Consider the following 26,705-nt stretch of genomic DNA (forward strand, 5'->3'; position numbering starts at 1 on the left):
AGGCAATACGGTGAGAAAAAAAAATAAGGTGGTATTCAGTCCTTAGGTGGTGGTCACTGTATGGCGGTAATATTGGTCTGTATATAGAGTCATTATGTGGCGGTCACTCTTTGGCATTAATATTGCTCTGTATATAGTGTATATATAGTCATTACTGCCATAGATTGACTACCACATAATGACACTATATACAGACCAATATTACCGCCATACAGTGACCACCACATAATGACTATATACACTATATACAGACCAATAGTACAGCCATAGAGTGATCGCCACATAATATTGGTCTGGATACAGAGTCATTATGCAGTGGTCAATCTATGGCGGTAATATTGGTCTGTATATAGTGTGTATATAGAGTTATGTGGCGGTCACTCTATGGCGGTAATATTGGTCTGTATATAGTGTGTATATAGAGTTATGTGGTGGTCACTGTATGGCAGTAATATTGGTCTGTATATAGTGTCATTATGTGGCGGTCACTCTATGGCGGTAATATTGGTCTGTATATAGTGTGTATATAGAGTTATGTGGCGGTCACTCTATGGCGGTAATATTGGTCTGTATATAGTGTGTATATAGAGTTATGTGGTGGTCACTGTATGGCAGTAATATTGGTCTGTATATAGAGTTATTATGTGGTGGTCAGTCTATGGCGGTAATATTGGTCTGTATATAGAGCCATTATGCGGTGGTCACTCTTTGGCAATAATATTGGTCTGTATAAAGTGTCATTATGCGGTGGTCACTCTTTGGCATTAATATTGGTCGGTATATAGTGTATATATAGTCATTACTGCCATAGATTGACCACCACATAATGATATTGCCAAATTGCCGCCATACAGTGACCACCACATAATGACTCTATATATAAACTATATACAGACCAAAAGTACAGCCATAGAGTTACAGACACATAATATTCGTCTGTATACAGTGTATATAGAGTCATTCATTATACAGTGGTCAGTCTATGGCTGGGTTCACACTATGTATATTTGAGGCTGTATTTGTGAGGCTGTATAGCAACCAAAACCAGGAGTGGATTGAAAACACAGAAAGGCTCTGTTCACATAATGTTGTAATTGAGTGGATGGCTGTCATTTAATGGCAAATATTTGCTGTTATTTTAAAACAACGGCTGTGGTATTGAAATAATGGCCGTTATTTACTGTTATATGGCGGTCATCCACTCAATTTCAACATTATGTGAACAGATCCTTTCTGTGTTTTCAATCCACTCCTGGTTTTGGTTGCTATGAGGACCTGACATGAGGACCAAATACTGCCTGAAATATACATAGTGTGAACCCAGCCTATAGCGGTAATATTGGTCTGTATATAGTGTATATAAAGAGTCATGCGGTGGTCACTCTATGGCGGTAATATTGGTCTGTATATAGTGTATATAAAGTCATTATGGGGCGGTCACTTTATGGTGGTAATATTGGCCTATATATAGTGTGTTTTCTTCAATAACGGTATGGAGGTAATATTTGGTCCTGATTATAGTGATTTTTTTATTTTATTTTTTTAATGCAATTCATATAAATAGTTCTTGTGTTTACACCACTAGCGGCAGTCCTGGCATGTAGTGGCAGTCCCATAATGTAGCGGCAGTCCCATAATGTAGCGGCAGTCCCAGAATGTAGCGGCAGTCCTGCCATGTAGGGGCAGTCCCATAATGTAGGGGCAGTCCCATAATGTAGCGGCAGTCCCGGCATGTAGGGGCAGTCCCGGCATGTAGCGGCAGTCCCGACATGTAGCGGCAGTCCCGACATGTAGCGGCAGTCCTGACATGTAGCGGCAGTCCCGACATGTAGCGGCAGTCCCGACATGTAGCGGCAGACCCATAATGTAGCTGCAGTCCTGACATGTAGCGGCAGTCCTGGCATATAGCGGCAGTCCCGGCATGTAACCTTCTGAACTGAGTAAGGGCCCTAATACATGGAGCGAAAATTGTCCGAATCAGGACGCTATCGCTCTGAGAGGACACTGGGGAACATGATCAGGTAGTATATATCACAGACACGGCCTGAGGACACCGGGGGACCTTAATCAGGTAGTATATATCTTTATTGTTTACTATATACAGCAAGGATTGCACACACATCACTAATGATATACTGTATATATACACATAGGGGGGGAAATTTATCAAACATGGTGTAAAATGAAACTTGCTCAGTTGCCCCTAGCAACCAATCAGATTCCACCTTTCATTACTCACATTCTAAGTAGGTGGAATCTGATTGGTTGCTAGGGGCAACTGAGCCAATTCTTCTTTACACCAGTTTGATAAATCTCCTCCATAGCTTTTGCTGCATCATAAAAGAGCCATGTAGTAGGCTCTCTAAGCGAGCTCCATTCTACCAGATTGGCGCTCGCTTCTGCGGAATATCAGGCTGTGTAATACGGCCTTAAAAGTGGCCGTACACTTCCAATAACTGCGGGCTGAACAATCCTTCAGCTGACAATTATCTCTCCCATCCGGTCCCGTCCTCCCCATACACAGAAATTTGGCACATCTGAGTGTTCCTGTGTTCTCTATGAGAGGGGAAAGCCATAGCCATACAGATCTGATGCCGGCTTATCTCTCTGAGAACAAAGAGGTTGGGCGTTGATTTTCCATCAAGCTCGACCCCCTATGTCCACTGATATCATCTGTCAGAGGACTGTCCAGAGAGCCCCATACACCTTACGCTGATGGCCGAACCCACCAGGAGCAACAGGTACCACCAACAAAAGAGTAACATGTATGGGGACCTTAAATTGTTGCTAAAATATTTCAGCATTTGGGGCCCCACCTTTAACTTCGCCCAGGGCCACATCTAGTCTAAAACCGGCCCTGACCGGGCCCCCATATACTATTACCCTACTATAGAGAGACCTCACATATATAGACCAGGCCCCCATATACTAATACCCTACTATAGAGAGACCTCACATAGACCAAGCCCCCCATGTACTATTACCTCACTATAGAGAGACCTCACATACATAGACCGGGCCCCCATATACTATTACCCTACTATAGAGAGACCTCACATACATAGACCGGGCCCCCATGTACTATTACCCTACTATAGAGTGACCTCACATACATAGACCGGGCCCCCATATACTATTACCCTACTATAGAGTGACCTCACATACATAGACCGGGCCCCCATATACTATTACCCTACTATAGAGAGACCTCACATGTACTATTACCCTACCATAGAGTGACCTCACATACATAGACCGGGCCCCCATATACTATTACCCTACTATAGAGTGACCTCACATACATAGACCAAGCCCCCCATGTACTATTACCCTACTATAGAGAGACCTCCCATGTACTATTACCCTACTATAGAGAGACCTCACATACATAGACCGGGCCCCACGGTTCACTGGACTTGTAGGTGTCTATTCTGACTAAAGCTGCTGAGACCTGATGACTGCTTTGCCGCGAGCGACCACAAACTGCCGCTGGTCAGCGAAATTGGTGGTTGTTTGCGATGCCTTTACATGACACAAGAAATCGAGCGCCCGGGCTGCATGAACAATCACTGTATCTTTCATGCAGCCCTGGAAACTGATAGCACAGATATGTATATATTGGGTTCTGGGATATGTATATATATCTGTGCTGTCAGTTTCCAGATCATAAGTAGCCAATACTTACATACATGCTGCTTGTGGTTCGGCATGTCTCTCCAGTCCTCCGGCTGTATCTCTGGCTGTCAATCATTCCGGAGGAGGCGAGGTCTGAACATACAGCCGGAGGACTGAAGGAGTCAGATCCTGGATCACAAGCAGCGTGGTAAGTACAGACTGCTTGTGATCTGGAAACTGACAGCATTGATATATACATATATCTGCTGTCAGTTTCCCTTTGTCATTATCGACCACACAGAACCCTTTTACACAGGAGGATGTGCGGCCGACAATTATTGGCCCATGTAAAAGGCCCTTAAAGGGGTATTCCTCTCAAACATAACTTTTGATATGTTGCTGCCCATGGTAAGTCTAACAATTCCTTCTATACTTGTTATGATCTATTCAGTCTCATTCCCCCAGTTCTGAGCTGCTGCTTTCTGTTAAAGACACTAAAATCTGTGTGTGAGCCTTTCCCTCTCTCTCTTTTCCCCTCCCTTATGAGACGGCTGGTGTAAACAAGTCCCTGGCTGGCTTTACCTGCAACTTTTTAGCTTCTTTATTATGCTAGGAGGGTTATTCTGGGGTCGGGTTGCAGTAATGAACTCACTGTGATTAATCCTCCCAACATTACAGAGAAGCTACAATGTTGCAGATACAGCCAGTCAGGAACTTATTTACATCAGCCATCTCAGAAGGGAGGGGGAAAGAGAGAGAGGTTCACACACAGATTTTTTGTGTCTGCATCAGAAAGCAGCAGCTGAGAACGGGGTGAAGGAGACTGAATAGATAATAACAAGTATGGAATGAATTGTAAGTCTCACCATGGGCAGCAACATATCAAAAGTTATGTCTGAGCGGAATTCCCCTTTAAAGGCTGTATTACATGACCCAATAAACTGAGGAAGCAAATGCCGATATGTCAGCTCATCATTCACTTCTCCCTCGTGGCTCTGTGCTATTACACACACAGACAGCAAGAAGGGGGATCCTTAGATTGGTTGGGCGGCCGCCTTTCCTATTAAGTGGGGCGCCACACTGCAGATGGATCATAATCTCTCAACATGTGCCAATACACTGAATGATTATCGGTCGGTAATCGTAAGGCCAATAATCGTCCAGTTAAGGGCCCTATTACACGGGACGATCATATTTTGAAAAATCGTTAGAACATTCATATTTGAACGATCGTTCATTGTAATAGCAGGCAACGATTAAATGATCAACGAGAAATCGTTGGTAGTTTGATAGAATTAGGACCTAATTTCATCGTTGATCGTTTGCAAATCGTTCGCATGCAATAAGACGTTGTTCAGTCGTTCGCAGTAGCGACGAACGCAATAGCAACGACAAGACAACTGCAAGAACGATCATAAGTAACGATCATCTTTCCGTGTAATTTAACAAACGATTTCAGGTCGTTCGCTATAGCCGTCTATTGAGATCATTTACCGTTAATCGTTTGCTTAATAGTACCCTATATCTACGTAACTTCAATCTGTTATACAGGTGAAATCTATTGTTCTCTGGTATCAGCCATTTGGTATATTACGGCATGTAAAAGATTTAATATGAATTACTTATGGCCGGTTTTACTTCTCTATGGAAGGATACTAAATGCTGTCTACCTACAGCATGGAGATACGTGTACAAAACCCTGCTGAGACTTGTAGTTCCACAACAGCAAGTGATTGGCCATAGTCTCACCGCCCTATGCTAGAACCTATCCTATTTTAAATTTTTGTCATGGGTTTTCAGAAGGGGTATGGAGGGTTAGGCGCTGGCTCTTCTTTGGGGGTGAGCGTGGAGACACTAATTCTAGGCATACTGGCTATGAGTGGACACTGTGTATGGGGACTGGCAGGAATTATTAAAGGAGAACAGTGCGGCCTCTCTTCTCGGGGGGCCCCCTCCCTCCATCCAGGGAACTACATGAATGCACTCAGTGAATATTACTTGCAGCCCTTATACGCTGGAGGGAGGCCGGCCCGCCTCTATGTGACACTGATCGGGGTTGGCCAGGGCGGGCCTTTCTGCCTGTGTGTGTGTGTGTGTGTGCAGGGTGACAGCATTGATCCTCGTCCTGAGAATTCCAGCTGCAAGTAAAAATCCCCCCAAGAGTGGAGCACCCCTTCCCTGAGATGTGTTGGGTGAGTGCTGGGTCGAGGTGGGGTGTGACTGAGGCGGAGCAGGGGGATCCTAAACCCACAATCCATGACTTCCAGCAGCCTTGATGCAACTCCATGCGCCTCTTGCATCAGACGACACTTGATCTGCACCTTTAAGCAGCCAGCCAACTTCAAGTGCAAGGGCCCCTCCCATTAGTCATAGAGTGGAGGGGGGGTTACAGAGGGAACTGGGGTCCCTACTTTAATAAAGGGATGTACCCCTGGTGGGTGGGGTGCTGGAATAATAGAAAGGAGAAGGCTTCCCTATCTAGCATATTGGTGTCAGAGAGAGAACACGTGTCAGAGAGGAAACTCATTTCTTGTCTTTCCTGCAATTCAACTTGGTTCTTAACTTATGTACCCCTTTAAGTGACCTTTAAGTAGAACTACAAACCCCAGCAGGACGGCCTGAGGCATCTACAGAATGTTGCAGAGCTGATCAGATCTTCATTGGGATAGTTCTCTGAATTGGTGTAATGTAGCAGACTGAGCTGCAGTCTTATGGAAAAACACTTTTTGATGTCACTATAATTGAGCCAAATGAAAAATGGCAAAATCAGCTCTGCTACATGGACAGCCCCGCAACAGCTGGAAACACCTACTTTACTGCTTTGCATTGTGGGCAGGAAATAGTTAAAAGTAAGTTTTGGGTAGAAGTGTTCCAAATCTGTTGGTAAGTTAGTTACCCCCCCCCCCCCCCCCCCCCCCCCCCCCCCCCCCCCGAGGGGTTCTGGTTAACCCTCTGCTTACCATAGCCCCCCTTCCCTCCTTGTTTTGTCGTCCTCTCTGCTGGAAAACGTGGCCAAAAAGAAAATAAGGAAGCTAAGTAAGTGGAGAACAAAAAGTGCGAGGCTGACAGTGTTCCTTCCTCTCTCTATATTAGAGAATTAGGGACCAACAAAGGCGCAGACTGTCCTACTGTATACACCAGTATACAATATAGAAACTCCCCCCCCCCCCCAAACCATGGAACATAAGGCCACTGCTTCCTAAGAAGCAGAACAAAGAAGCCTTCCCCTCCAGAGCTGCACTTCTCTATTGTGACAGAATACATACATGTATAATATTTGTTACATTGGATACCTTATATGCATTTTTAACTCAACTTTGCTTTTTTGTTTCGGCAACTGTTTGTTAAGGACATTTATTGTTATTATGATCTGTTTATATGTATCTCAAACATGTGCCTGAGTGTTTTACTGTCAGTGGAAGCGCATATGAAAAGAGTGAAGACAAAAAATGAGAGCAAAAAGTAAATGAGCCCATCCCCACGGATTTCTGTGTGGATTCTGAGGGTTCCATCCAGGTGTATTCTGCTCCAGAAACACATACTGTTACCTTTAATGGGAGGCCATGCTGTCGTTTAGAAGATGCAGATTTCTCCATCATAAAAACCTTCAGAAAAATAAGCAACGTATCACAGTGACATGGCGAGGGTACTGCGGTGTGTGCACAGGGATGTATGGGTATAGCCACATGGTGCAGTCACAATGTAGTTTTTACTGCACGGCCGGGTGGAGGATTTGGATTTCACACCACAAATCCAGAGAAATAATAAGGACAAGACATGACCGGTTTGACAACGCCATCCGCATGACCTGGAGCATTACTGAAGGCAGATGAGATTAAAGTGTATGGAATGCCAATCGATTTTCACCGCAAATTTCACTCTGCAATGAGAAGTACACAAGAAGATCTGTTGTATACTACACAGCGGAAAGGATCAGTGTAAATAAACCCTAAGTTGTAGGAGTCGATATATTGTGTTGTACAGTCACATCATGTTTCCTACTAAACAAACAAGCTACAGGATATGTATGATTTCTGCTGCTGGGACGATCAATGATCAGCTGGGATCTGCAGCAGAACTAAGCAACAAGTGTTCCTTTCCCTGCAGCGCCACCCCAGGAGGAATGAAGTACTGCACAGATCTCACTGAAACCATTGGGCCATTCATGTAATGAACAGATGTGCCAGGTCTAGAGATGAGCACAATTGATGCATGCTTGGGTCCAGCCGAACCCAAGCGTGCGGCATCTGATTATCGCTGGCTGCAGAATATGGATGCAGCCCTAAGGAGTCCTGGCTTCACTTTCTAGTGACCAGAGAAGGGACCAGTAGGTCTTTTTTTTTTAGGCCCAACGTCTGATCCAATAACCACCCGGCAATGTGTATAAGAGGCAGCAGATAATGGTTCCACAAACCACTGCTGTCAGCATAGGAGCCCAAACACATCACACCAAACCTGGCAATATGAGGCAGAGCTCATGTTGCCATGCAAGGACGCTGACTGCCGCCGGTCAGCAGGATCGGTGCTCATTTGCAGTGCCTTCACAACCAGTCACGTCGCCAGGCCACACTAATCCCTGCGTTGTTCGTTCGGCCATCTAAATGTGTTGCTTTCAGTCGCACATGCCCAGTTTGCACAGGGAGAAGTGCGGCCAATAGATATATAACTTATGTCCCAAGAGATGCGATCAGCCAAGGATAAGGATTTTTTTCTGTTCCTTGGCTGACACTTTTAGACAGGCCGATTATTGTCCCATGTAACTTCCACAACAGATGATACCGGTGGAAAGAAGAGTCAAGCATATTAAGATTCAGCACCCAGTCCTTAACTACCTAAGGGGGTATCCCGCATAAGAAAAAGAAGATTGCTGTTTTAAAATAAAACAACAAAAAAAACAACAGCGCCGCCCCTGGTTATGTGTAGTATTACAACTCTGATACATTTACTTCAATGAAAATGAGCTGCAATACTGCACTCAAAGGACAAGAGTGGCGCTGTTTATGGAAGCAGCTATGTTTTTCTCAATCCTGGGTAACCCCTTTAAGAAAAAGAATCCGATATTCCCCTGTGTGAACACACAGACGCCTGGTTGAGCCTAGTTAGCATGTGTATGGAGTGGCCGACGGCTACTGAAGCTGCATGGCCACCATGGCTGATAGCATGGCTGATAGCAACAACGGCCGTACTTTTACGTAGTGTGAACATAGCCTATAACTGGGATAGAGAGCACCCTCTACCCTAATACCACTATGCCACCAGATGATGGTGCTGTGGACGATGCTCGCTGTGGCGTATGTGTGTGACATTTATGGTCTGTATGGGGATTTCACAAGTGAACACAAGGTGCTGACTTTCTACTTTGTGTCTTGCAGGGTAGGATGGAAAAGGTCACCGTCTGCTGTAGAACACTGTAACACCCCATCAGCCTATCACCATCCGGCCGTCCACCACCACCACCACAGGTAAATACTCTTCTTAATACACAGCGATTGGTAGAATCTGTATTCGTGAAGAGACGTTTCAGCACCGGCAATAACCTTTTGCTTTTGTGGGTGACAACTTTACCTATGGCTGTCACAGCCTGAATGCTAGATCTGAGATATTTGACATTCAGGGGCCTGGGAAAGCTGGATGACAATATAACGGATACATTGGCTTGATAAAGACCATAAGTTGCTGATCTCAATGAGCTGTGTGTAATAAGTTGCTGTTTGGACACCTACATTGGATGCTGCAGGACTCTCTTTGTACTTAGTGCGGCCTATTCCACCGTGCATCCTCTTATACTTACTGTGGCCCACCAGACATAGCGCTGTCAGACTTAGCTTTGGTTTATATGAACGATACAGTCAGGCATGGTCTGAAGGAAAGTTTTGGAAAGAAGAGGACGACTCAAGGACTTTCCGTGAATGCACAAACGTTTCTATATTTGCCGGAGCGGCGCTGGGGTATAAAGGCCTCCATTGAACTGACAGGGTAATTGCTGGTCACCGGCATCTCAGGAGCGGCTATTATAAGATACAAGGCTGCTTCTTCCTCCCGCTGTCCAGAAGACGCCCCATCGCCGCTTATATCTCATCATGCAAATATTTATGTCAGCCTGATTGTCCTTAAAGGGACGCTAAACAGAAAGCCCAATGGCACTGCTGATATCAGCCGCCTCCTTGGGTATTAAAGACCCCTGTGATCGTCATAAACAGACCCCAGTCTCCTATTTAAGCCTGGCTTAAAAGCATTTCATCTGCCGCTCTATTCAAAGTCTATTGCTGAGCGCTGTAGATGTCTGGGGGTCCCTAGCTGTACGGAAGCTGCAGCAAGGGGTTAAGAGCTTCTCCATGACTATGTCAAAGTTTTTATGACATGTATGCAGGATATGCTCGATGCTAGTAATGAAGTTAGGGTCACATTTCCATCCCCCAGCCCTGATGTTTGGCCTCGTTGTGCTTTATTACAATCTTTTAGTCACAGAGTGCAGGCTCATGTGCTACAAATTCTAGTAACATCCGTAACATCCGTAACATCACTTAAACAAAAAAAAAAACTTTATTGACATTGTCCTGGAGAACATATCTCGGTATAATAGGATACAATGGAATTTCTTGATGTGTCTCAGTGTTAGATGCCAGATGATTTGTAAATGGGGTCACCAGGTCAGACATGCCTCCCATACAGCGGCAAGCCCTGGTATCTGGGTGCAGTGCCAGACGTTTCCTATACGCCAGATATTAATCTGCTCAACTGCAAATGTTAAAAGTTTCACATATCTTAGAGGAATTATAGTTATTAGGATAAAGATCATGAAGATGAAGGTCATCTATACCATGAAGCTATATAGCAGGTTATATATAAGTGTCATCTATACCATGATGCTGTATAGCAGGATATATATATATATCAGTGTCATCTATACCATGATGCTGTATAGCAGGATATATATATATCAGTGTCATCTATACCATGATGGTGTATAGCAGGTTATATATGTGTCATCTATACCATGAAGCTGTATAGCAGGTTATATATGTGTCATCTATACCATGATGCTGTATAGCAGGTTATATATGTGTCATCTATACCATGATGGTGTATAGCAGGTTATATATGATGTCATCTATACCATGATGCTGTATAGCAGGTTATATATGATGTCATCTATACCATGATGCTGTATAGCAGGTTATATATGATGTCATCTATACCATGATGCTGTATAGCAGGTTATATATGATGTCATCTATACCATGATGCTGTATAGCAGGTTATATATAAGCATCATCTATACCATGATGCTGTATAGCAGGTTATATATAAGTGTCATCTATATCATGATGCTGTATAGCAGGTTATATATAAGTGTCATCTATATCATGATGCTGTATAGCAGGTTATATATGTGTCATCTATACCATGATGCTGTATAGCAGGTTATATATGATGTCATCTATACCATGATGCTGTATAGCAGGTTATATATGATGTCATCTATACCATGATGCTGTATAGCAGGTTATATATGATGTCATCTATACCATGATGCTGTGTAGCAGGGACGTCACAGTCAAACTCCCTTTACCTCCGCTGCAGTTTGGGAGAAGGGAGATGACAACTAATAGCTCTAAAAGATCACTGCATCAATAACCATATGTTTGTTTCCGTTCTTGTTCTTACACATGGCTGCCAGTATGGGGCTGAGATGCAATACCAGACAGGGCCCATAAGCAACAGTGGCGCTGTTTTGGAAGAAAAGGAGCAGGTCTTTTTTTCTTACCCTTATACAGTACATCCCCTTTAATTCTGGCCTATAGGACACTGCATCTCCTTTCACTCCCACCTTCTGAGATCCTTCTTTTATTTGGAAGGCTGTGAGCGGACTTGTTTTTTCCAAGATTCTTTTTTTCCAAATACTTTTTTATGTTTATTTTTAGTCCCTGTATTCCTGCGATGGCTCGTATAAAACACTGCTATAGCTATATTAAAGTTATATTAAAGTGCCTTATGTCTCCTGCAGTGCCTAATAGCTATTCAAAGATGGCTGACCTGAAATAAATCATAGAAACTATATATCCTGGAGCTGAGCGTCTCCTGCGCTGTGCCATGTGATTCAGCTGCTTGTTCTCTGAATACGCAGGGTGACAAGTATTATGACTACACAGACTATGTCAGTCACCTTCTCCAGAGTCCTGTCTATAAGGCTTCAGCTAAATATTACATACATTACATGCTGATCAGAAGCCCTGGGAGTCCTATCTGCTTTTGCCATCATGTTGTTTAACTTCTGGTTAAAAAGTCTCTGCATTGATGCAAGCGAGTATTTTTAGAAGTGTAACCGTATATAGCAACTCTGTCCTCCCTGACACCTGCACAGCACCATGTAGAAAAACACATGGGGCTCAACAACTCTCACAGGAAGTCTGTGTCTTATTGACAAGCTAACCACAGGGCAACCACCAACCGCAGCCCCCTTAACCCTGTGTACACCCCAGCACATCCTCAGGTGTCCCTGAACTACAACTCCCAGCATACCCAAATGCTTTGTTTTCTATGGCAACCATCAACAAGCAGCTTAGGAAATATAACCTACTAATACCGTGTCTTAGGGTTCACTCAAGAAGTTGTGTAGTCCTTTACTTTTTAGTGTGGTGTTGTCTCAGCAGCTTCCATGCTCCTCCCTCTCTCCAGAGACAATGCATCCTCCCTAGCTTCCTCTGTAGGTGTGGCTGGACCTTCTCTCTGAGCTCAAGTCCAGCCCCTAAGCGATGTCACTACTTCATATATATTACATTTACATATACTGCCACATATATATTTTTAGGGAAGAATGAGATGTGTTGAGACTATGCTTGCTTGTGCTGAACAATGCCACAGAAAGAGGAGCTGCCAGAAAACTAATGCAGCAGGTGCTGCAGATTTACTGACTGCAGGGCAATAGTCTGCTGTGTACTGAAATGTTCTGCATCAGCTCTGGGAAGGGAACTGGGGAGGGGAGCAGGATGGGTGGGAGAACTTTAAAGGGACTTTACCATCAGGCCTGGGCTGAAGCACTGGAGGCGGGCTGACCCACCCCCAATGGGAGGAAACCCCCGTTCCTCTATGATACAGGTTGATTGATTCTAACAGAGCAGTGTCATAGAGGGGCGGAGGTTTCCTCCCACTGGGGGTGGGTCAGCCCGCCTCCAGTGCTTCAGCCCAGGCCTGATGGTAAAGTGCCTGTAATGGAAAATTGAGGGAAAGCAGTGCATTCTGGGAGGTATGATAGTACGCAACCAGGAAGCAGTGAGAGGATGTGGTAGGGGAGAGTATTACATATTCCAAAAACAAATGGATTGTTGTTGGTTTTGGATCTGGGGCAGACAGGTAAGCAATGCTATATGGTTCCGCTTCTTCATCAGGGCTGATGTCCTAATAGTGATCAACCCAAAATGTAAACTATTTGGGGTACAGAACTATTTGGGGCACAGAACTATTTGGGGTATTAGGATGTGTAAGTAATACTTAATGAAGTGATTGCTCACTTAGGATCCCTTCTGTCACCCCCTCCAGGGTCACTGCTCTATACCATCTCCTCTCCAATTGTCCTTTGTGTCATCAGTTCATTAATAAAGGTGCCGGGTGTTCAGTATGGAAATGGATAAACTGGGGGATGGCGAAGATTCCCTAATGCTAAACGGAAGTGTATCTGAAAGCCTGAATACCGACAGAGTAACGCTGGAGGAGGGGTAAGAGATATCTGGAAGATTCTACATGTTACATTGATCTCATGAGATTAGAGTAATGTACCCCACAATGACACAGGTGTCAAACTCACAGCCCCCCCCCCCCCCCCCAGCTGCTGCAAAACTACAGTTATCATCATACCTGGATAACTATACCTTTGGCTATCCAGACATGATAGGAGTTTGGTCAGGGGGTTTGACACCCCAGTATTACAGTATGTCATCTAAAGTGAGCTCTACTTTCCAAGGTGCTATCTTGAGTTTGAAATTTCATTTTGTTTTCCATAACTAGCGAAAAGATTGCATGCACGTCCTTCATGTCACTAGCCATGTATATTATGTTTTATTCCAGATATGAGGCAGATGAACCAGTCAGCCAGGAGCAGGAGGGATTCTTGCAACACGTAACTAGTCAGAAAACCCAGTTTACTGACGTAAGTATGGATTTCTCTAAAACATCCCCTTTTAGAAATGCTTTATTCGTAGAAAAATCTGATTATTAAAGCAGGATAAGATAGGGAATGGTAAAATCAGTTTTTGTACAACGAAAAAGCAGCACCTTCAAATTTCCAGCTTCGCCAGAAAGCGTGATATGATTTCACAACTGTGTCATAAGTTGAAGAATGGCAGCAAAGACCTCTACATATGGATATGTTTGGGCCTGAGATCTTCTATACAGTCTCTACACATCAAACCTTCTCTTTAAATTCCCCTTCAAGATGCTCATTGAAAATATGTTAAACTTTAGTAGCTGCTGTGTCTGGTATGGATGGAGGTTCTGGAATAAACCTAGAAGGAAAGAATCTAAAAAAAAGGAAATATCTGCTCCTATATAATATAGGCGGAATCCCGCCTGCCTCAGTGTCACAAATTGTCTCTATGAGATGGCTCGCGATATGTCAATTCTTTAAGTTGGGAGCGGAGGTGTGCGAGCCATCCCATAGAGACACTGAGGCAGGGGGGATTCCGTGGCGGAGAGCTTCTATTACACGAGACAATTATACGAAAAATCGTTATATCGTTCAAATTTAAATGATAATCTTTCAGTGTGTATGCAGGCAACGATCCTGATCGCTGATCGCATCTTTTAAGCTGACTATAAAATCATCATTAATTGTTCGCTAATCTTTCGGTTTATGTACACAACAGTTGTTCATTATTACGATCGTTCGCATACTAGAGCATACAAACGATCATAATTCACACGATTTCAGGATGTTCCCAAAAGCGCTCGTTTGTCATTGTCATTAATCGTTGAAAACGAAAATTCGCTTCATCTAATAGGCCCCTCAGTTGATACATCTGTCTATAAAACCTTCCAAGGTGAAGCATCCTGGAAAAAAACTCTACAGTGGCCTATAGATCTGGAGAAAGCTATAACTAAAATTGTACAGTACAGTTGACTTTCTCATTTTCATTGTCACAAACAAATTACTTAATAATCCAGAAATAACCAATGAACAAACAGTCCATCCAGTCCAATCCATTATTCAGTCAAGATCTATTATGGTTGGCTGCAAGACATTTCATGAAAACCCTGATGATAACTTACCAGGACGAAATCACGCCTAAAATAGACGTCTGCATCCTTGGCGTTCCTGAAACTTTGTAAGATAATAAGGACTTGATATAGTTATGGTTTTTAGAGGTCACCTAAAAATGTCATAGCATCATTAGGGATATAGCAGCCATGTTTGGTCTTAAGATGAGACCGAAATAAAGTATGTGGATACATGCCACTCTTCTTCAGGACCCAGATGTTTTACCGTCGTATGGTAAAGTTACAGAGAAAATCATTGCTACCAGTTTTCTGTTCTTCTTTTGCCATGAGAAGCATTTCCTTGTTATTTCCAAACACTAAAAGGTTAGACAGCAAACAATTCTTATGGTGTCCGCTGAGGACTTGCCCTGAGTGGAAGAGCGATGGTACTCTCTGTAATACAAATAACACTTTACCGCTGCTGAATGGCTTTATTCTAGCTGCTCCGGTGCAGAAGCCTCAGAGACTCTGCTCATAAATGGTATCGTCATTTCTTCATGGCTCTTTTCTCCAGCTTTTCAGGCTCTCAGTGTGTTACCTTCAACATCAATAAGAAAACAACGACATCTTATATCATTTTCTTACAGCTCGGCTCGACTTGTCTCCAGGCAACTAAGGAGAAAGCTATAAAGCTGCCGTGTCGTCTTGTACCTTCTCTGAACCGTAGGCAGTAAAGGAGAATGTCCATGGTTCTCTATTCCCTCTACAGAGCTAACCTTTAGATGTATTGGGTTATAGCTAGAGATGAGCGAACCTGGAGCATGCTCAAGTCGATCGGAACCCGAACTTTCGGCATTTGATTAGCGGTGGCTGCTGAAGTTGGATAAAGACCTAAGGCTATGTGGAAAACATGGATATAGTCATTGGCTGTATCCATGTTTTCCAGACAACGAACCCGAACCCGGTTCGCTCATCTCTAGTTATAGCTTAATGCCACAGAAAACCAGAGTGCAGTAAGCCCCGATATCTCTTTCCATGTTATATGGGCCCTATGCTGAGATACAGGGAGCTGTTTGTAGGGTCCTCAATATGTAGAGTGGCTTTAGCTGTTCCTGTGTCTACTTGTGGCATGGAGGGTATATTATAGACACTGGGGATGAGTTTATTTTAGGGGAAATGCTATCATAATGATGCCGCCCCATACACGGACATCTGATAGACTCATAGACATTTAGTCACTGACTGCAGTAATGGCCTGATCTGCACAATGACCTCACTCCAGACGTCTGGACACTATGTATCATATATACAAATTCACCATCATTCAAATCCTGTGCTGTTTCTTCCACAGTTTGATGGGAAGACGTCTTTCGGGATGTCAGTGTTTAACCTGAGCAATGCTATCATGGGCAGTGGAATCCTGGGCCTTGCCTTCGCTATGTCTAACACAGGGATCATTCTGTTTGTGTAAGTATTTGCCCCCCTGTGACTATGCACGGTCTCCTGGCTCCGGTCCAGGCTGCTATCAGTTTGGGAAAGTCCTTTCCATGAACAGATTCTGCAATGACTGTAAGCAGCTGCTGCTAGATAGATTGCAGGCTCCCATTCCCACAGGCCCGACACACAGACGCTCACTATATAGATATATAAGCTGCCACATGTATAAATATACCTCCTGCCTCCTCTACAGATATACAGCCTGCCTGCTACACAGATGTAAGGCCTATCTCCTACTCATATATACTGGCAACTCAACACTGCCTCTCTGCAATAGATATTTAGTCAACCTTCTACACAGACATATGCCCTGCAAGGTCTACTGCATCTATATGATCTACCTAGGAGTGAACACTCCATATGTGTAACCTATACACGTCACCTTACAGGTAGCGTCCTACCGACTGATTGCCTGTAGGGATTGAGCAAATACGATACAAGACTAATGAATTGTAAGAGAGGTACATGGAAGGCGATCTATAATATGCTACTAGAGAGCAAAGGGGCCCATTTAATCCTCATGCACGAGGGGGCCTTCAGCTATCTGTGTCCTCCTTTATATCCACCTCCGTTATGTATGCAGAATACACATCTACAGCCTATGAGATAAATGTATACCATGTAATATAGAAGTTTCCACATGCTTAATATACAGACATCTATGGTCTCCAATCTACTACCGTTTCCTCAAAAATAAGTTTGCTCCCAAAAATACGCTAGGTCTTATTTTCAGGGGATGTCTTATTTTTCCACAAAGAATTCACATGTCACATGCACAGCTGGGACAGAGCGTATGGCCACCAGTGGACACCACAGCACACTTGTACAGCACAGCAGGGACAGCGTATGATATGGCGGCCTCCGGTCACCAGCGGGAGCTCACCACAGCACACTTGTACAGCACAGCAGGGACAGTGTACTGTATGGTGGCAGGCGACAGGAAAACGGCATACTGTGTTTAGCTCTACATCTAGTGGTAGGGGACAGGAGGAGGGCAATAGGCCTCGACATGCCTTGACCGCATATTTACAATTGAAAGCCGTGAAAGGGAACATTGCGGTTGGCGGCAGTTGACGGTCTTCATGTTCTGAAAAGGACAGTGAAGGTAGGGGACAATGGCGGCGGGCTAAAATGAATCACAGTTGCATGCCCCGGTGTTCTGTTTGGCGGGCTTGCTTCCAAACAAAAACTAGGTATTACTTTTGGGGGAGGCCTTATATTTGCAATTCAGCAAAAACTCTACTAGGTCTTATTTTCAGGGGATGTGTTATTTTCAGACCCATACACCCATCTACAGGCCATGAATTATGTAGAGATATAAGTGGCGTGCCATATAGAAGACACCTGCCATACAGATACATACAAGCACTATATAGATACTCTAGCATGGATGCTTCATCTTTACCTTATTAGGTTCACACAACATAAGTTAAGTATTAATCACGGGCGTTGTTGCCAACTTACATTTTGCTGCAGCTACAGGGAATCCTGGCCGGAGTGTATACACATTGGGGGGCATTTATGAAGACCGGCGTACAAATACACCGGTCTTATGTTAAGCCCCGCCCCCTTTTTGTGGCAGGATTCACTAAGAGGTGTACGCCTCTTAGTGAATCCGGCCAGCCGGGCGCCCAAATCTGCGCCTGGCGTACCAAATCTACACCTGCTTCCATCAGGTGTAGATTTGCATCATTATTTGCGCCTGCAAGCAGGCATAAATCATGATAAATGAGGCGCCCGCCTCATCATGCCCCCGCAAGCTCTGCCAGCCCACCCATCGGGCGAGGGGGGCGCATGGGAGGCGTATGCCAGGGAGAAGAATCTGCACCTTCTCGCTGGCGTACACCTCAGACATAAGCTTCATAAATCCCCCCCCATAGTATACACTCCAGCCGGGATCGCTAGCAGCCCCACAAAAAACTGACATGTCAGTTTTCTGCGGCCACTATTCATTGAAGAGCGGCCGCAGAGAACCTGCCAGTTAACACAATGGAGCACGCAACTCCGGCTGCACACTAATGCGCCCGCATCCCAATTCAGCAGAAGTGAGGATCATCTGGCCGGTGTTATACTTTGTGTGAACATGGCCTTACAGTGTATATGTATATAAAGGATAAGTGTGTAAGGCCATGCTTTTATTCTTCTTTGTAGGATCCTTCTGATATCCATTGCTCTCCTGTCTGCTTACTCCATCCACCTCCTCCTAAAGTGTTCGGGGGTTGTAGGTGAGTGACCATTTTCCCTCTTCTTCTGGAGTTTATTTTTTTTTATTACTAACCTCCTATCTCTGTATATAGAGCCAGAGGACATATGGTAGACCCATATTTCCTATGTCATTACCCCTTTCCGCAACCGGCATCTCATCTTAAGTTAAGTCATTATTATTAGTTTCATGGTAAACTCTTTTGGACAGGTCTGAGAGCCTATGAACAGCTCGGACAAAGAGCGTTTGGATCGGTGGGGAAAATTCTTGCAGCATTAATCATAACCATCCATAATGTGGGCGGTGAGTATACATCGTCCCCTCTACAAGTGCCTGATGGTTCTAGCAGAAAATGCATGGCCGAGTTTGGTTGAAATATTTTATTGTGGTAATAGAAATATTTTCTACTACCAATGTAACTTATACTTAAGCTTTCAATTTCAACTTTGAATTCACATGCATGCTTGGTTCTGCTGAGCGTCCATGTGTTCTCCGCAAAGGGGAGAGGAGAATAAACGTAATTGGGGGAATTAACATGCATTGTTATTGGCCGCACATTTCCTGTTTACACAGAGAGGTGTGCGGCCGATAATGATAAATCCAAAGCTGTAATCAGCCAATGAGGGAGCCTTTTCCCGCTCATCAGCTGATCGCTAACACCAGAGCTGATTTTAAGCCAAATGGACTTTTTTTTTTTTTTGAACGCTCACTGCTGATAATTGGCCTTTGTAAAATGGCATTAAGGCCCTATTACATGGAGCGATAATCTGAGGAATAAGGCAGATGTCGATCCGTGTAATAGTAATGTGTGGCTGAAGGCTGAGAAAAGTAAAAGAATAAAGATATTACTTACCTCTCTGGTGTCCATCTCGACGTTCACAGCACGTCTGAAGCAATCTGTGCAGTGACAGACTGCTCAGCCAACCACTGGCTGCGGCACAGTCCCGTCTTGGCCAGTAATTGGCTGAGCAGCCTGTCACTTCAGAGAAGGCTTTAGCAGTGAGCAGGGAGAAGCTAGAACGATACCGGCCAGTGTGAAGAGGTATATACTTTATTATTTGCTATATACAGCAAGGGCTGCACGGACATCACTACTGATATATATATACAACCCTTGCTACGCGATCATCGAGCTGTCTAATATGCTCAGAAAGCGAGCATCGATCTAGCAGATCGAGGCTCGCTTACATTAAATGTGGGGCTGTGTAATACAGCCCTTAAGGCCATGGCTAGATTGTGCTAGTTATCCGAATTCTCGGCATAGTCCTTTCCAGTGAATAGATATAATCTTGTTATTATTATGTAAACAAGGCTCAAAACCTCAGGGGGCGTAAGGCTCGAAGAGCCCAAGTAATTCCGGGCCATGTCATCCTTATCTAGTGCAATAGGGGGGAGGGGCAATGATAAGGAGGGCATGGGCCGGAATTACCTGGGCCTATGCTGCACTGAGGAATGCCCCCCAGGCCTCATCTGCATATTAACCAAAAGCCATATATCTTGGCACTGGAAAGGTCTATAGAGATAAGAAAGGTATGACTGGGATTCAGATGACTGGACCTATCTATCCATGTGCTTATTTACACTCATGGTTTTCTGCTGACAAGTCTTGGGTAGCCTCACTGTCGTATCCTATTTAACTGATCACAATGTTCATGCCCATTTTCATTGCTGAAGTAAAACTATTTGACCAATGAAATGTATTACTGCTCACTCCTTACATGGGGCATTCTTCCAGTGTCAAGAGTCGGAGGTGCAAGAAAGCACTCTAACCATTTTGTTTTTTCTTTTGCAGCAATGTCCAGCTATTTATATATTATCAAATATGAGCTTCCCCTTGTAATCCAGGCCTTCTTGGGACTGTCCGAACCAACTAGGTACGATTAGAAGGGTTGTACATCTGTCCGTGTGTGTGTGTGTAATATAGGTGTGAGAGTTTCCCGGGGAAAATGCCATCACCCCATCATTTGTTCCCGACGTCTGAGTGTTTTCTTCTCTGCAGGGACTGGTATTTCAATGGTAACGTGCTCATCATCATTGTCAGTATCCTCATCATTCTGCCTCTTGCACTCATGAAACATCTTGGTAAGACCTAAAGCCATAAATCACATCTGGTGAGGATGTATATTCCGCATTCTCAGGTTATGTGTGTATAATGTGTATAGCAGTGGTCTTTAACATGTGGCACGACTACAACATGGCAAGCATGCTGGGAGTTGTAGTCTAGCAACATCTGGAGATCCGCAGGTTGCAGATTACTGGAGGAAAGCATGACCAGCTTGTCTGTGTAAAGGCTGCCTACATATGGCACTGCATGTTGTAGTTGTGTGTGGTCATAGCCACATGTCCATTAGTTTTCACCTGTTTTTCTTGTTCCCTTTACAGGTTATTTGGGTTACACAAGCGGCTTCTCTCTCAGCTGTATGGTGTTCTTCCTGTGTGCGGTAAGTTTTAGGAAATGTTGTCAAGTTGTAGGGCATTCCACGAGGCTGCAAAAGTTAAAAACATGGACACAGTCTGTGGCTATGTTCACACAACGTAAGTTCAGTGGGAATCCCAGCCGTTGTTACAACGGCTGGGATTCCCACGAAACTTACGTAGTGCTGCCTTCTGAGGGAATCCCGGCCGAAGTGTATACACGTCAGTTTTTAGCGGCCGCTAGAAAACCCTGTCAGTGCACACAATGGAGCGAGCGGCTCCGGCCGCACACTCCATAGTGTGCTGTGCGGAAATCTGATGCAGGTGCGAATGGATGCACCCGCATCAGAACTAAGCAGCGCTAAAGATCATCCGGCCAGATCACAGAATGGCCGGTCTCTTACAGTGTGTGAATATAGCCTGTGGCTGTATTCATGTTTTCCTGGACTCCTCAGGGTGGCATCCAACTTATGCAGCCTCGGAAAAATCAAACTCAGAGCTTTTGACAGGTCTGCTCAAAACTACATATGGTCCTTAGCTGTAAAAACACAAGCCCTAGACATGCAACAATGCTACAGATACTCTTGACATACTAAGACCTGAAGCTTTAGAGGGCATACAGTTCCTATATGTAGAATGTATTAGAAGTCAATCAAAATCTAGTAGTTATTGAATAAAAAAGGCAAATTTGCTATTTTTGGCTTATAACCACGACAATCTGATCCCGGGATCCCTGATCCCGAAGATGAAGGGGCTGCAGTGCTGATTTGGTGCTGTGTCCCCCTGCACAGTGGTGGTCTTCGCCATCTGGCTGCACCAAATCCATTTACTTGGATGAGACCAGACGCAGTCTCCTGTAGAGCGGGTTGCTGTGCTGCACTAAATCAGCCTATAGCACCCGAAGTGAATGCCGCTGCAGATTTTCCTCATTGTGCTATTCTCACGTCTATCTGTGTTGACGCACTTCATCCCTGTCCAGGTGATCTACAAGAAATCTGTGATACCATGTCCTCTGAATACAACACATGTAGAACATCCTGTCTACACTAACGGCTACAACTCCACAGAGGAAAGCTGCTCCCCTAAGTTATTCACCCTCAACACTCAGGTACGTCTGTATGCAGATCCGCATACACGTTGTATCTCTGAAAAACTTTCCTTTGCTTCTAACAACTCACTCCCATTTCAGACAGCGTACTCCATCCCCATTATTGCGTTCGCCTTTGTGTGCCATCCCGAGGTTCTGCCTATATACACCGAGCTACGCAGGTATGGATTCTATATAAAGGGACTTTTGTGGTGTACCTGTAACATGTAACACACAGTACGAGGTACGACATACTTATATCTCTATTCTTTATGAAGAGCCACCAGGAAACGCATGCAGAATGTGGCCAATGTCTCCATCTTTGCCATGTTTGTCATGTACCTGCTGACTGCTGTGTTCGGCTACCTAACTTTCTTTGGTAAGTAAAACTTAAGAGAAGAAAAGTATTGAAGAGACCTGAAGGTGGGGAATTGTCCTGTAATGTTCTACCTATCCATTTGACTTTTTCGATGCGCATCTAAAGAGATGGAACCAATGTAGACAACAGAAACCTGTGGCACAATGGTATCAGAATCAGCCCAAATCCAAACATTTTGTATAAATCCAAAGATTCGGTCCACCAGCAGCCACCACTATGGGGAGTTAAGTGCATACATAGAAGCGTACAGCATTAGAAGCCATATAAATCTCTATGCATCGCCACTCATTTTGCCCCCTAACAGTTTTTGCCCTGTGGCCTATGGCCCCATTCCCCATGATACGCAACTGGCTACAATTATTTTTTATTTGAAAGCCATGTCTGACCACATGTTTATGCCCCATATATTAGGTAGTGTGGACTCTGAGATGTTGCACACATATAACAAAGTGGACCCTCTGGACACGCTGGTGCTGTGTGTACGCCTTGCCGTGTTAGTAGCTGTTACGCTGACTGTGCCTGTTGTTCTCTTTCCGGTAAGATTGTGGTTGCACTTGAGGTTTTATGGGGTGTACATTGTTCCTTTGACTTCATCTTTCTGCCCCCTGTGCCCACAGATCCGCAGAGCCATCCAGCAGCTCCTCTGTCCCGGACAGGACTTCCGCTGGTGGCGGCACATCCTGATCGCTGTGTGTCTGCTGGTAACTGTTAACCTGCTGGTCATCTTTATCCCCAACATCAAGGATATCTTTGGTGTAATTGGTAAGAATTACTTCACATCTGCATTGCCCAGCTGTACAGAAATGTAACATGTACCAGTATATACATGGACTGCAGAGGTTACTAATATTCTGCCCTAAACGCTAGTTGCCAATGGAAACAGTCAACAAGCTTGTTGTCAGACTATCCCCTATCTGCTTTACCTGAGCCCAATGTGTGCAGACACAGAACACACAAGTAATGCTGGAAGATTTCAGCTGTGGAGCCTGCAAAGCAGCTGCGTAGTATTGTACATACTCAAAACAGTACAGGATAACGAATGTATGTTTACTGAGAACTTACCAGCAGAATTGTGAGTGCAGCTCTGGAGTATATTACAGGATCTAACTCAGGATCAGTACAGGATAAGTAATGTAATGCATGTACACAGTGACCCCACCAGCAGAATAGTGAGTGCAGCTCTGAAGTATAATACAGGATATAACTCAGGATCAGTACAGGATACAACTCAGGATCAGTACAGGATACAGGATAATGTAATGTATGTACGTGGTGACCCCACAGCAGAATAGTAAGTGGCAGTAGATGTGCTACATTGTGTACTATAGTGCGTGTTGAACTTGATGTCTGTTACTATTTGTTCGCCACAGGATCTACTTCGGCTCCAAGTCTGATCTTCATCCTGCCAAGTATCTTCTACATCAGAATTGTCCCCAGAGAGAAGGAGCCTCTGTTTTCACGTCAGAAGATTCAGGTTTGTATATTCATTTTCATGCACAGGCATGTATAGTCATTTTCATGCACAAGGGGCAGGACACACAGTGGGGGGGGGGGGGGCGCCACAAACCAAAAGTTTAAATATCAAAGAGTCCCCTGTCTTCACATTGAACATCAGTCTCTTATGTGCTCCCATTTCTTTTCACAGGCTGCCATCTTTGCTTCTTTGGGTTTCGTGTTCATGATAATGAGTCTGAGCTTTATGATTGTGGATTGGACGACAAACGGAAAAAGTACCGTCGGGGGGCACTAACCTGCCCTTGGCCCCCTCTCCCATGGTTAAGGACAATAGGTCAGCCCCCGGAGAGACCTGTGCACATCACAAAGGACAGTCGCTGCAGACACAGGAATTTTCAGGGTACCTGACCGAGGAGAGAGTGGGGCTTCCAATCAGTACCGGACAAGATGTTTTAAGCCATAAGTGCCCCCCAAAACTGTACCACGCCCCCCAGCTGCTGCAAGGCCTCACTACGATCACTTGATGTGTTTGCTTCCTGTTTCTTCTTTGTCTTGGTCATTGGAGGCTGTTTTCCTCGTCATTGCTTTTTGAGACAATCAGCCGAGTATTCTCTCATGTCACTTTCCTCTTCCCTGAACACTACCAAAGTGTCAATGAATCACAGTGTATCTACCTCACCAGCCCCAGCTCCTCAGGGGTCTCAGTGTATTGCACTCAGGGGTTAGGTAATCTCTCTAAGAGAGGACGCTGCAGCAGCAGAGCATTACAATGTGCCACGTTGCACTATATAGAGTATCTCTACATGTTACATACACCTTGCCATCTTCATTACGCAGCTTGGCCCAGATTCTGTGTGTTTCTCCTTAAAGCTTTAATCAGAACAGGGCCCCCAATTTACGGTTGCAAATGTCACATACGGTCTTAAAGTGAACAATAACTGTTACATGGCTGTAGTCATACTCAGCACAGCTCTATAGTGCAGCTGGTTCCCTATTAGAACACTGTGATCTGCCAGGTCACATCAGTCGGCTCCCTTCCGTCCTGATCACTGTAAATCGTGCGGGATCCACTCCATCACCTGCAATCACTGCAGTGACCCTCCAAAGTTACTCAATTCGTACATGTTACATGACTGGAGAGAAGCTGTACAAGGCATGGTTTACATCAGTAGAATGTAGACCATGGAAAGAATATTTTAATAAATTTTTAAACAATGTTTGTGATTTCTTATGTTATGCGACAACTGATAGCAATGACTGCTGTGTAAGGTAAGATACAAAGAGGCATCAGCATTAGGGATGAGTGAATTTACGGTACTAGCAAAGTGCTTTGCTAATCTCGGCAGTCAGCTTATCAATCGGCTGCCTTTCAACGCTGTGACACTTCACTCTGGGTGCCTGAAAAAGCTGGATCCAGTCCTGGAAACCTTCTCCCAGATTCTCAAGACTGGATCCAGCTTTTCAAGGCACCTGGAGTGGAGCAGCACAGAGTTCAAAGACAGCCGGTTGACATGTTGACTGCTTCGCTAGCACTGTAAATTCGCTCATGTCTAATTACCATCACTGACTATAATCTGCCTATTTCCCACATGTATACTTCCATTCTGTGGGATTCACAGTTCAGTAACCTATGCTTCTGAGTTCTGCAAAATCAAGTAACAAAGTAAGTTTGAGAAACAGAAGTAAAATAGAAGGTTAATGGACCTGCTGCAGGTACGCCATGGTATACTTCAGCATACCTTTTTACTCTTATCCTGAGGTATATTGGCTATGTAGAGCCCAAACGTGGAGTGAACCCAGCCTATGAAAAGGCTGAACAGAATTTGCTGGAGGAGGATATGTCAGACACCACATTAATAATACTCAGTCTACATTATCTTATCATTATTTCCCATTGGAGATGTCCAGCTATGTATGGAGTTTTACACGCACTATACGCACTATATTCAAAGTAAGTTAAACTGACTTTAGTGCTACGTATTGGGGATAACTTTCCCCATCCAGCTTTGCCTACAGGACTCCATACAGAGCTGGATCACTTTAATGACAGCAAGTGCCCCTAGAATCAACTTCAATTTGTATGGATGAGGAGCAGGTACCCCAGGTATCCAAAAAGATAACCTTGCCTTACAGGATAGCTACATTGCATAGGTAGCAATTCTCTAAGATTTACTGTAGCATGAGATGTGCCATTAATTACCAATTACTGAAAAAGAGATTTCCTGGTGACATATATTGCTTATATACAGTTGAGGGAGTGTTATAACATAAAAAGAGTTATACTTACCTACCTCAATTCCCGCCAGCTGCCGTTGTAAAGCCTCCTCGTCCCTGCTCTTCACCACTTCTTTCTGGTTCCCATCTCTCAGCCTATCACTGACTGGAGCATCACACTGATGAGATGAATCAGGAAAAAGTAATGACGGGTGGGCACTGGTAGGCATCAGAGGAGCAGCTGTGGGGGGATCAGAGAAGGCGAGTAAGAATTTTTTTGTTTAACACACTCCCAGTGGGAAAAAAAAAAGTTATGTCCCCCTGAATTTGTGCTGAATGGGCTCCCAGAATGGCTGCGCAGACCTCTCAGCCAGGTCTTCTATGATGTCTGGGGTTCCGAGCTCTGTAGGCTTCATATTGGGTAAAATGCTTTTTAACCCTGCGCACAAGGCAGGTGGAGACCGTGAACTAGTCATCTGGGCTGTGACTACACACGACTCTTTGTCCTGTCAGGGCGCTTTGTGGGGTGATTGGCAGGCAAGGAGGCCCATTAGCAGCCACTTATGGGCCTTCTTGCCTGTCAATCACCCCGCAGAGTTCACGGCTCTCCCCCTGCCTCATGCGGGATTAATAAGCATTTTATCCAA

General features: G+C 44.5%; 1 protein-coding gene across 2 annotated transcripts in view; it reads left to right on the plus strand.

The window, feature by feature from the left end:
• The window catches only part of SLC38A5 (solute carrier family 38 member 5), a 30,960-nt gene extending 5,899 nt beyond the window's left edge, over positions 1 to 25,061 (plus strand). Inside the window, exons 1-17 of one of the 2 annotated variants that reach the window (XM_069943464.1) lie at positions 5,690 to 5,807; positions 8,988 to 9,077; positions 13,156 to 13,331; positions 13,681 to 13,762; positions 16,160 to 16,275; positions 18,457 to 18,530; positions 18,719 to 18,811; positions 20,301 to 20,382; positions 20,508 to 20,590; positions 20,891 to 20,949; positions 21,903 to 22,031; positions 22,113 to 22,192; positions 22,289 to 22,389; positions 22,801 to 22,925; positions 23,007 to 23,151; positions 23,760 to 23,863; positions 24,035 to 25,061. In XM_069943464.1, coding sequence (XP_069799565.1) covers positions 13,234 to 13,331; positions 13,681 to 13,762; positions 16,160 to 16,275; positions 18,457 to 18,530; positions 18,719 to 18,811; positions 20,301 to 20,382; positions 20,508 to 20,590; positions 20,891 to 20,949; positions 21,903 to 22,031; positions 22,113 to 22,192; positions 22,289 to 22,389; positions 22,801 to 22,925; positions 23,007 to 23,151; positions 23,760 to 23,863; positions 24,035 to 24,139 — 1,476 coding nt within the window. In that variant the 5' untranslated portion in view covers positions 5,690 to 5,807; positions 8,988 to 9,077; positions 13,156 to 13,233 and the 3' untranslated portion in view covers positions 24,140 to 25,061. Of the gene's footprint in view, positions 1 to 5,689; positions 5,808 to 8,987; positions 9,078 to 13,155; positions 13,332 to 13,680; positions 13,763 to 16,159; positions 16,276 to 18,456; positions 18,531 to 18,718; positions 18,812 to 20,300; positions 20,383 to 20,507; positions 20,591 to 20,890; positions 20,950 to 21,902; positions 22,032 to 22,112; positions 22,193 to 22,288; positions 22,390 to 22,800; positions 22,926 to 23,006; positions 23,152 to 23,759; positions 23,864 to 24,034 lie in introns of those variants that run through there. The other variant, XM_069943465.1, reaches the window with a different exon arrangement.
• Positions 25,062 to 26,705: the final 1,644 nt, after the last annotated feature.

This window comes from Dendropsophus ebraccatus, chromosome 10 (genome assembly GCF_027789765.1).
Source record: "Dendropsophus ebraccatus isolate aDenEbr1 chromosome 10, aDenEbr1.pat, whole genome shotgun sequence".
Lineage (NCBI taxonomy): Eukaryota > Metazoa > Chordata > Amphibia > Anura > Hylidae > Dendropsophus > Dendropsophus ebraccatus.